The sequence below is a fragment of the Plutella xylostella genome, chromosome 13 (genome assembly GCF_932276165.1).
Source record: "Plutella xylostella chromosome 13, ilPluXylo3.1, whole genome shotgun sequence".
NCBI lineage: Eukaryota > Metazoa > Arthropoda > Insecta > Lepidoptera > Plutellidae > Plutella > Plutella xylostella.
In genome coordinates this window covers 4,330,323-4,343,063 of record NC_063993.1, presented here as the reverse complement: position 1 = coordinate 4,343,063, position 12,741 = coordinate 4,330,323, and the positions used below count along the sequence as shown (strand labels likewise).

At 41.0% G+C, this 12,741-nt stretch overlaps 1 protein-coding gene across 1 annotated transcript in view; it reads right to left on the bottom strand.

The window, feature by feature from the left end:
* The window catches only part of LOC105389593 (neurogenic protein mastermind), a 42,914-nt gene that overhangs the window by 20,149 nt on the left and 10,024 nt on the right, over positions 1–12,741 (bottom strand). The window contains exon 3 of the mRNA XM_048624802.1: positions 8,930–9,631. Within this exon, the coding sequence (XP_048480759.1) occupies positions 8,930–9,631 (702 nt within the window). The remainder of the gene's footprint in view (positions 1–8,929; positions 9,632–12,741) is intronic.

The window sequence follows — 12,741 nt, the reverse complement described above, 5'->3', positions numbered from 1 at the left end:
CACGGGTTACTAACCGAAACTGTATATATGGAGCAACCTGAAGGTTTCATCCAAGGTGGAGGTCAAGATGAAAAGGTCAGGAAAGTATATAAGCTGAACAAAGCAATTTATGGCTTAAAACAGGCGGCGAAAGCATGGTATGAACGCATTAATGATGTTTTCATCAATAAATTGCAATTTAGTAGACTATCTTCTGAGCAATCGGTGTATATTCATAATACTGATGATGAAGTAATAATCGTAGCGCTGTATGTGGATGACATCATGATCTTTAGCTCCGAAAATTCTGAGAAAAAGAAAGTTATTAAGGAAGGGCTGATGAAAGAGTTCGTGATGCATGATTTGGGACCGGCTCATCAGGTTCTAGGTATGAAAATTGCTAGATTACCTGATGGAAGCTATACTTTGGATCAGTCCAGCTACATAAAGAAAGTTTTAGATAAACTGCATATGGCAGAATGCAAAGCAGCTAAGACTCCTATGGAAGTTGGAATTCAACTTAAAAAGGAAGAGAATTCGGCATGTAAATATGATTATAGGAGCCTTATTGGGTGTTTAATGTACCTGTCAGTATGTTCCAGGCCGGATATTACTCATAGCATCAGCTATCTAAGCCAGTTCAATAACTGTTTTGGTGAAACTCACTGGAAAGCAGCGAAAAGGGTTCTGAGATATTTAAAAGGAACAATACATTACAGTCTACTATTTCAAAAGGGTGACGATTTGAAAATTACTGGTTTTACAGATGCTGATTGGGGAGGAGATCAGATGGATCGTCGGTCATATACTGGGTATGTTTTTAGTCTTGGTAGTTCAGTTATTTCGTGGGAAAGCCGAAAGCAACGGACTGTAGCGCTTTCTAGTACTGAAGCTGAGTACATGGCGGTCTCTGACTCCTGCAAGGAGGCTCTGTTCTTGCAAACATTTCTTAAAGAATGTACTGGTATTGTGTGCAAAATAGATTTGTTTAACGATAATCAATCAGCACAGAAAATCTGTAAGAATGTTGTAACACACTCGCGTACCAAACATATAGATATAAGGCACCATTATGTTAAAGAGTTGATAAGTAAGAAGGTCATTGATTTAAGTTACCTTCCTACTGAGGAAATGTTGGCGGACGTGTTAACGAAGCCATTAACTTCAGAGAAGCATTATAAGTTTGTGTCTAAACTACTTAAAACTGATTAACTTGTTTTCATATATGTTTTTTTTGTGATATTGTTTATTTGTACTCCGTTAGTCAGTGTTAAAGTTATGTTTTAGTTTTATGTACCTATATAAGTTATGATATTTTGTTTGAGGCCTAGAATTGTGCTAATTTTCTTTTGCCTATTTATATGATTTTTGTTTAAGGCCTAGTGTTGGAATTGTAAACGAAAAGTCATAGTCAAGAAAAAAGGAAAATAGCACGTACTCTATGTGTTGGCCGTCATCCCTTACTTCATGTGTATCACTGTGTATCGATTTATATGAGACTATTAAATCGAGGCTAATCTTGATCAACTAGTGGCTTTTAATAAAAACCCAATAAAAATTACATCATTGTTGTATTTTTTTAATTTTTAAGATGATAGGTGAAAAATTATGTAAATATTAAATGTTCTAAGTACCATGGTAAAAGGACTAATAAACGAGCCGTGATTTATGATAATGCTTTGTTTTATTGTCAAACAAATACTTATCTTTAAAATTAAACTAATTTTAAGTAGCATGTGTAGTTAATTAAGTAAAAAAAATAAGTTTGAAAATCCCGGTGCGTGAGACCGGCGTCACCAACGATGTAAGTCAAATTCACGTCACCACTGGCGGGTTAAGTTAGGCATATCTACTATCGACAAGAATTTCATGTCATTGTTTTCAGTCACTGGACTGAAACTGAAACCAATGACATGAAATTCTAAGGTTTGCAAACAAGTCCTAAGGAACGGCAGTACTCTTAAGTCATACCTACTCCGAAAAAATGCATCACCAACAAGGTATTACTTTAAAAGAGTACTTTATCTCAGTCGATATAACCCCACGTCCCGAGCCGGCACGGGCTGTAATTGAAGCTACGCGGGCGAGTGCGACACTGGTCCGTATTGTCACCGCGCAGACGGACTAACGGCACCCGCTATCGCCGCACAAGCATCTACCTCCTCCCCGCTCGCAGATACCATTCTACTATACAAGTTAATACAAGTAGACAGTAGACAACGGAAATAAGTCAGCCTTTATTTAAATGAATTTCTGGATTTTTGATGTGCAGAAGTGGCCTCAAGGCGTTTGATTGTGACGCACATTAGTATTTGGAATTGTCGGGCTTGCTGTCCGTAAATCAAGTTTTTTCGAGTTTTTGTGGTCAGTACGTGACGCATCCTGCTGCTAGCCGTGTTGGTTATGGAAATTATTAGTCTCGACGCTCATTTTAATTGAACAAGCTTTAATCTTGACTTTGCAAAAACGGTTTTCCTGTGGGCATTCCGGAATAAAACCAAAACCACTCTCCATCTTTCTAACTATCCCAATAACTCATACCATAAATCTTATTTGCGACGTGAAAAAATAGCAAACCATCGAATTCACCGCATTAATAAATATTAGTGTTCTGCAGTCACAGCAGTGATTCGTAGTGCAGTTAGCGGAATGCGCCGGCGCAGGTAGAGACGCGGCGGCCGGACGGAACCAGGCGAGACGTTGTTTATTTCTATTTACATAAGTGTAAACTATTGGTCCGATTTAAGAGTTGGGTTTTGGCAACGTGTTTGATTTAGAAAGGCAGCTTTATGAGGCGATGTTTAAGTGGGTAAAAAATTATGAATTATCTTATGTACAAAAAAAACAGCACTAAGGAGACTGTTCTGCCAACACTTTTCCTATCTAATACTGCCACAGAGCATATTTTAAGAATTCTCCTTTTATTAAATCGTCATCATCGCTCTATAGCAGTCCACTGCTGGACGTAGGCCTCTCCCAAAGCACGCCACTGGATGCGATCGAAAGCTTTCTTCATCCAATCATTACCTGCCACCTTTCGCAAGTCGTCACCCCATCTAGCCGGAGGGCGTCCTACACTAAGTTTGCCTAGTCGCGGTCTCCACTCCAGAACAGAGTTATAAAGTAGATTAATAAAAATATTTTTTAAAAAATATAAGTAGGCAGGCAGGTAAAAACAAAAACAAAAAAACACGTACTCACGCCTAATGTACTCCCTTGCGGGGTAGGCAGAGGTGCATTTCTGCACCCACTTTTCGCCAAAGTGGGTGCAGGCAGGTACTTCGTTTATTTTTATATTTCTTATATACCATACCATGAATGAGTCCGCTAAAGCATGATTCATTAAATTATTTAACGTAGATCGCACACGTATGAATGAGTCTTCGAAGTCTAGAAATAGATCGGCGACTCTCTAATCCAATTATAACCAGAAATAAATGAGCATGTATTGTACCCGCGCGTCACTTGTTTATTTTTAACGTATATTTTGAAGAAGAAAGCGTTTGTGTAGTGCACAAGTGGTTCTACATAGAAGGGCTAGACAAAGATAGAATCGGTAAGTACCTATAGCGTAGGGCGGCGCTCTGCAGGGAAATCGACCGGGCGCCGCCACCGCCGCCGCCCACCACATTTCACCATACTAACTCCTTCACGAGACTCAATTACTGCAAATTATATCTATATTTAGACCCACCTACGTTCAGTGAAGCTAGTTCAAAAATATACAGCACGAAATGCCAAAGATCAAACCTTCATTCCTGTTGCGTGGGTATCACGTCACATACTCTAGGTAAGTACTCGTGAGCCCGATCTCTAAACAAAGGCAAATCTAGTGTACCCCCTGTTATCCTAAACGGTGTCGGATTTGATTTGATTCGTACGTACAATATCCCAACCAGTAATATTATAGGCGACACGACCAATGTTAATTATTTAGCTCTGTGAATTTAGGGCATAGCTCGGCCACTCGACAGCATACTTGCAGATCACAGTGTACCTATACACATACATGCTATAGCGAAGCCGAATACCTATCCAGCCTGTAAAATGTTACCATTATTCGAATTTTGAATTTCTGTGATTTTGATGTTGGTGAAATAAGTAGGTAGGTACTTATATAGGTTCTGTTGGAAATGTACCTATATAATCATCGACGACCCCCGGGCCGAGTATTGCCCCTGGCTACTTTCTGGATGAGCGGATCGAATGACGTCTAATACAAACAGCCGTCGTTTCTATAGATACGCATTTAAATACTTTGTTAATTATAAGGTAGGTACTACCCTACCTAATTAATCCATTTCAAAGCAATTTATCAAACGCCTTACATTTTTTTTTTGTATTTGGAGATAGATTATTTGTCGTAGGTTGAAAATTTTCCGTAACACAACCAACTAAACTCTGAACCCACTAGTACCTATGTATATATTTTTTTTAACTTTTACTGACATTTGGCATTTTCCTTGATATAGAGGCTTTTATGAAACGCCCCCGCTTCGTAACGTAACTGATGGAAAAGTTAGAGGTTACCTGCCGCCCGCCCACGCCGTACAATACATCCACGCCATATTCAGAGCAGTCGCGGCGATTTTATTGCAATAGCAAATATATAAATAATATAATATTAACCAACGAAACGAACAATAAAATTATGAAATAACTGTCAAATGAAATATCAGTAACTGAAAAATTTACAATCAATTATTTAAGTAAAAAGACAATACCGATTGATAATCTATACAGACTTTGGCTTATAATAAAAATATACATCGATGTAACACAGACTTCAATAATTCATTCGATTTCGTCTACATGAAGATTGACTATACTTAGATGGACTGTAACTACCATCAGTCAACGCATCAATAAATATAGTTATTGAAACTGGCAGTAACTGACGTCACTTTAATCTTTGTCTCAGATAATACTTTTAGCATTAAGTCCACCTTTTGTACACTTATATTTCATATTTGTGCAATAAAGTATCAAATAAATAAATAAATAAATACTTAGAATCATCAATGTCGCTTGTTTGTGTATTTCGAATAGAGGCCTGGCAGGTCCCGTCATAAAAGGGCACTTATCTCAAAGGTGGCTTCAATCTCCAATGAGACTCGTTCTGAGAATGTGTGACGTTGTGAGTGATGATGACGCAGATCTGCTTAGATCAATACTCCCCGCCCATTGTCTTGTTGGCGTCACTTCCATAACATTCAAATTGTTTCTACTAAAAAACTAGTCAATCGAAAAAAAAATATAATTTTACGCAGTATTCTAAATAAATAAAAAGTTCATTCAATCACAAAAACCATCGAATTATTGTATAAAGATTTTCCTTATTAACTTTGTCATCATGATATTTCGACATTTTGATCGTTATTGTTATTAAAGGCGGGTTAACCTGAAGAACTGAATTTTACATTTTCTAAAAATCCATTAAACTATATTCTTTATCCTCATTTTTTTTGTAATACTTATTTTATTGTATGTAAACACACACACACGCACTCACGCCTTGTACTAATGTACTCCCTTGCGGGGTAGGCAGAGGTGCATTGCTGCACCCACTTTTCGCCAGAGTGTATGTTAGTCCCAATGTAATAGGGGGCGGGCCTATTGCCATTTTACGGGCACATCCAAGACCCGAGAACAAATATCTGTGTTTAAACAAATATCTGCCCCAGCCGGGAATCGAACCCGGGACCATCGGCTCAGTAGTCAGGGTCACTAACCACTACGCCATTCGGTCGTCTTTTATTGTATGTATATGTCTAAAATATGAACTACATAGGTTAGCAGGCGAAGGCTGGTGATGGTGACTAAGAAACAACTAGAAACTTCAGGAATATCATAATCTTGTCAATACACAACTACTATTACTACTATTCAAATATTATGTACATCATTGACTATATCTATTAGGTCACATGACATAAAAGAGGGAAAAAAACTATTTTCTCTCCAAAAACACAGCTATAATACAAACAGTTTCGCAAAAGCACATCCACAGCTCAGCTTAAAGTAGGCTGTCCCTATTGCGTATTAGAAAGTATAATGGTGGCCACATACTGGTAGAGGCGGCGTAATGTATATGTAACAAGTTTTGCATTGAACCTGGTAATATCGGTGCAGCCGCCACCCCGCTGTTCCGTTAGGCGAAGCTGCACTACTCGACCTCCTACCATGTTCCATTTTATTGGCACATGCATGTATGCACTATTATAGAGCAGATATGCTGTAGTGGTATTGATACGTTCAATGTTTTGTAATGTTAAGATATTATATTAGTGTATTAGTCTATGATATTACTAATCACTCTGAAACGCTAGGAATATAATTGTCAAAAATCAAATTGTTCTTATGTATTTGTGCTATGTTACATCTACGTAATAATTTAATCACCAATTCTGAAATATTTAAAAAAGAAATGACCCAACTAAATAACAGCTAATAAATGACGGTGAACTTTAAATTCAAAGGGATAAGGAATCCGTACTTCAGTATTGCGAACAAGAAGTTACATACAAATCATACAATACGCCACCGGCCGTTACTTTTACTCAACCGTCTACAATACAATATTATGTAACAAAATTTTAATTCCGAAATGTAATCTAAACAGTCTATTGTTTTCGTTTTTAATCACGTAATAGGCCGGGACAATTTTTTGTGGCAATAAGCTGGGTTATTGCTCTTATTAAGCGTAAGCATATGTATGTAGAATGCTGGAGATTTTAATTACGGGAGTGTAGAGTAGGGGCGACGCGACACGTGGTGGCAGGAAGCAATCCGCCCCGAGAGCGGTACATTCTTTATGTTTCATTTGTGCTCGGCTGCGGTACTGGCGCTAGTCGCTCGCTACACTTGGAGACTAAACCGTTGCTGATAAAACTCACTCTTAAATTGAAGGAGATAATAATGGTAGTGCAACGTGTTATACTTTAACAATGTACATTTATAAGTAGGTACTCGTAAGAAGGTAATAAGTAAATTAGTATCACAAGGAGAAAAATCTTATGAGGCGATATTTTGCAATAAGATGATGAAGAAACATTGCTAATTTCAAAATAAGTCATATTGCCCAATTAACTTCGATAAGGCCATTACAAGCGATTGTTGTTTGGAAAACTCACAAAAGTTTTTCGTTCTACAAACGCAATGTTCGCTGCTGTAAATAACCATATTAATTGTGCATTAACAGCAGCTTATATGTACAAAACTGCATAATATAAGCTTACTAATGGGCACTTGCCAAAAATACATAACACGGTAGGTGGATTGCAGAGTATGTGCATTGTAATTAATCCAATTATTCTAATTACGTGCCGCTGCGCGACATTAGCGTCACATTAGTGCTCGTGATATTGCATAAGCGTATCGTTCGACGCGGGTTCTCTTGCTTTCCTTGAAGCCTTGAGGGCTTACCGTACAGAGCCATTTAAGAAACACGGTTTATTATAGTTTCTTATGAAAATTCAAATTAATTATGAAAATAATTTGTGCCAATTTAAAGCCAAAAAAGCTGAAAATGTTGAAAGAACTTTAACGTTATCGGGGTCACCAAGATAATCCATAAATCACATATATTAATGTAGCCCCTTTGATTTTATTGTACAAAATAATACATAACTGGGATAACTAGTAAAAATCACTATAAAATCACCGAGCATATAAATCTTGTTAAAAGGGGCAATCTTATTATTAAGGTCAAACATATGGTTTCGCATCACATGTGGTTTAGCAAATAAACAGATTATGGTGGATGAGGAACCACAATATGTGAGTATTCGCCACAATGGCCGGCTATACAACAACAACGTCACAAATAGGTACAACAACACACGTCTACTTAGCATCTCATTAATATGTAGACAATTACTTGCGTTGCGACTTCAGTTAGTTAAATCAAATATATAAAATAAAATGTGACCGCGAGTTTCTTAAAAATGTAACATAATGTGAATGTTGTACGAATAACAATGTTAACCCATAAAATCTACTAATTTAAAGTTTGGTAAAGGAAGAAAGAAAGCCAATTCAAACATCTTTAAGTAACAAATTGGCCGTGCAAACTCTAAAGTTTCACACTAATGATTATCGTAACAAGGGCCACATGAGAATCGGATAACTTATGGTCGACTGTACAAGACGTCACAAAGTAGCCTAGCTCTGTAGCGGGGGCGCCACTGTATACGTAACTTTCAGTGGCAGTTAAAACGTAGTGGGTGTAGCGAGTAGATGCGGGTGTGGGTCGCGGCGCGGGTCGGTCGCGGCGGCGCGCGCACCACGCCCGGTCGATACCACACCAGACTCCCATGTTTTTTATGTCCTTACACGTCACGAATTACCCAATAAAGATTTCCAATTACTAAACGCAATATCGGGTTTAATGACGTGCCAATGAAGCGATCTAGTTGCGGAGAGCTGAATATGCATGTCCCGGGCGCCGCGGCCGCTGCGGGGATGAATAAGGAATGAGTGCCGCAGCTCCCACCTACGCGACAACGCTCCGACTTTTGGCGCGAAAGTGTACTTAGTTTGGTTTTAGCTCACGGCGCATTGTTCCTTTCACGGCGTCAAACTTTATGCACCACGTTATTTGAACCATATCACATACTTGGATATATGGTATAATCATAAATTCAGCACTAACCTTTATATCAGAGAGTAGCTTTTTACGTCTTATATAAAATGCAAATATTCAAGATTTTCACAAAGCTCACCCCCAGCTCCCTCAAACAATATCACAGACACTCTCATTTTCGCTCTTCAGATTCTTTGTAATTTAGAATTTGACTTGGTACTGTAGCTGTAGGATGTAGGATATATATTATGATGTGTGCATTAAGTCTGTGCAGCATCAGCATCTATTTGCGACTCAAAGTTCATTACAATAGCGCACTAATCTGTCAAATACATGCATGTCGGGAGAGTATCGGTAGGAACATACCTGCAGGTTGTGGTGCGGGCGCAGGTGCAGCTGCTGGTGCTGCGTCATGTGCAGGTCGTGGGGCGCGGCGGGGGCGGGCGCGGGGGCGGGGGCGGGCGCGGGGCGGCGCGGCGGGTAGCGGTAGCGCGCCCACTCCGCGCCCGCCGCCGCCTGGTGCTGCTCCGCCATGTGCTTGAGCGTCTGCGCCGCGGGGGACATCTCGCCCGCGTAGCCGCGCGCCTCCTCGCCGCCGCCGCCGCCGCCGCCGCCGCCGTCCAGGTCGAAGTCCTTCATGAACTCCGGGTACTCCGAGATCTCCGAGATGAGGAAGTCGAAGTTGTCGCCGTCCGCCTCGCCGATGAGGTCGGCCAGCCCGGGGAAGGCGGCGGCGGCGTCGCGGTCCAGCGCGGCCGCGCACTCGTCCAGGCCCACGAACTCGTCGTCGGTAGCCTCGGACTTGCACTCGGTCTTGCACTCGCGCTCGCAGTCGAGCGGCGTGGGCGCGCGCGGCGGCGGCGGCGAGCCGGACGTCTTCACGGCGTTGGCGAGCGCCTTCACCGTCACGTTGGTGGAGATCTGCTGCGGCTGCGAGTCGGCGGCCGACGTGGTGAACTCCAGCTGCTGCACGATCTCCACCGAGAACTTGGTGAGCGCCTCGCCCGCGCCGCCGCCGCATTGCAGCTTCGCCGGCGGCTCGTAGTCGCCGCAACCGAACTTTTGTTGCTGCAACAAACATCATTACATAAGTATAAAAATAATCAATTAGAATCCAAACAATGCTCTGAAAAAATGGTTACATGACACGGTATAGTCTAACTTTGTAGAGAAAATGTTGTATCTAGTATTTACTATTTAGCTATTGCATTAGAACGTGATGTAAAAGCACCATTTGGACTAATGAATAGGGAAATGCCGTTAATCAGACACATTTCCTATTACGTAACGAAGAAAGATTGAAGAGTCGGTCGCTCGGGCGGCGGACTGGCGCAAAGCGGCTAATATCCGGCCTGCAGTGCAGCTACTTCCGCTTTTCCCTCCGAATATTAGTTTTGCTGAGCCTACATACGAGTCGAGTACATCACATTATGTACTTAATTGAATTCCGTTGTTTGCTCAATCAAGCTCTGTATCACGTGCAAACTACAAGCTTACTGAGCCTGATTAAATTTTGTTAGCTTGTTTTGTCTTACATCCATACATACGTATACTCGTTGACGGTGGTGGCTATGCAAGCTGTAGCTTAATCAGCAACAAAAGAAACAATAAATTAACTCTTTTGCGGTTTATTTGACTGCACATACATACGTACCTACGATATAAATGTACAGTCTCATAAAAAGAAACCTGACCTCAAAGTCACAATGCTACCTCTGTATCTCTACAAGGTACATTCAGAAAAATATCCCGATCCCATTTACCAGGCTGGCCGATTACCCGACAGAACCTACACACATCGCGCTACATTCAGACTATGGAACTGAGTTTGCAGCGACGAGTACGGCCGTCCATCACCCGTCAGACCGGTCTCTAAACCGTGAATTCCAACTATTGTCATTCTTGTTTCGACGAATTATATTTTGATTGCTTTTATATACAGTTAAATAAGACGTTCTACACAAAAAGTCGGTGGGAGCCGCGGGTACGAAGGTCAGGAAAACTAGTTTGACCAATTACAAGCAAAATCGTTAATTGCTGCGGCCACACGTACATAAATTAATGTGCCATGCAAAAGTTCTACGAAGTTATCTAACGGCACTGGAGTTTGGTGTTTTTTTCCGAAAAAAACTTCCACAAATTACTAAACTAGGTTTTGTGTGAAATCGGAAATAACTAACAACATTCCAAGAAGAAGTTAAGTACGATACTGTGAAACATGTTCAACCAATAAATAATCGATCACCACTTGCCATAAGAGCGCCAGGTCACAATTCTGAACTCCTCATCTTTCCTCATCCAACCACTACCAGCTACCCATCAAATAAACGTATTGACTGCAGATTATGATTTAAAAATTATGTTCTAAATAAACCCTCGAATCACGTGACAAGCCGTTTCGGCACAAGTTTCCGCTGCGATCACAGCTTTCTCTATTGTTTACGGGTTACCAAACAACTTCATCGTAACATAAACATTGGCTTCAAGGGCGCCCCTTGTTCTCTGATCCCCTCGGCTAATCACGTGCGTACATCACGTTTAGTAGGTAACAGCAATTAACGACACAAGCCAACCAACTGTCTAGGTAGCTCTAGGTACTCTAGGTAATGCCGACTGCTGCCCGTGCCGGTCATAATTGAGAAAATTGCCGAAGAAGTCCCCGGCCATCATTAGCCTACGTACAAACGACGCAAAACTTGTTTTTTTCCTCGTGGATATCATTTACATTTCTAGTGCTACGCAAGGTGCACTGCGAGCGGAGGTTAGAGGTGCAATTTGTCCTTTACGGTTTGTGTTATTGTAAGCATCAAGTGTAGTTTAGCCGGCTACTTTAGTTATGGAGCTCAGGTATTTGCAAATGCATATCCACGGGGAACATTCTAGTAATATTTACATATGCGCAAAAAATTGCAAGCAAATTTTATGGAGATAAATTAATGTTGCTGCATCCAATTTCCAGAGTAATCTATAAGGTTTACATAAACAGACGGTTAATATATGTAACTATTTATATTGTACAAGTGTTCCATAGATCACTTAAACATAAACTAAGCATAAACTACATAATATCACCTTGAGAGATAACGATGTTTAGTTAGACAAACGATCACGCTCATGAGTTTCGTAATTAAGTGGCAAGTAAACGATTAAGAATAGATGATACAAAGAAATAAACAAAAGATCTGCGCAGAATCAGGAATATTGAGATACCTACATTATCCATTGCTTTCAACTACATTCACGTCATTATCAGTCGCATTTTGTCGCAATGCGCCGGCGACGCTCGCTGCGGGGTAATAAACCCGTCGGCATTAACTTTACAGTTGTTTTTGAATTCTACAGATATACGATTACAGAATAGGCAAGGCAAGAAGTCCGGCGTTGATTGCGCATCTCTGCTGCCCACCAGGACCAGCCATAGCCACCACCGGCACCGTGTCAAAGAAACGCAAGTCATATTATCTCTAATAGCGATACAATACCGATCGATGTGCTATGCAAAGTGGCATCATCTGAGTGAATTTCACAGCTTTTCAGAGGTTTACAAAATTTTGAGTCAAGCTCACCAGCGTACCACCATACTGAGGCCGTACTGAGAGATACTGACTGATGAAGAGATTGAAATGGTTTTAAATCGACGCATGGGTGTGATTTACATGGTTTCTGAATCGTTTGCAAAGTCCTTGTAAATGTAGAGACGATAGAGGGTGGTATTCGTAAGAATAGAAATCTAAGTAGGCAGCGGCAGGCGCCGGCGGTCGCGGAGGCCGTCTCAGTGAGCGGCGCGAGACAATGCGAGCCGCGTTGTGAAACTGTTTGCACAACCGCGGCCGCCCTGCCGTGCTCTAATGCAAGTACACCACTCCAGCGAGATCCCCTCACCGTGACTCACTCACTCCGCTCCACGGGCTCTGCCTAAGCTGGTCATGGGCACGCTATCTCGGCCGAATGCTTGACGCTCGCTCTCCCATATGAAGGTCACTTTATTTTCAAATTCTTCCATACTTAAAACTTGCCAAAGTTCTAATACACAGTTAGCCATAAAGCTACCATTGTTGTTTTGAGATCTATATGTAAAAGTACAGCTCTAGTCCATTGCATAAGAATGTTACATTACATCCACTTCACTAGTATTACCATTGTCATGCAATGGTGCGTCATTCACTTGGCGCGTTCAG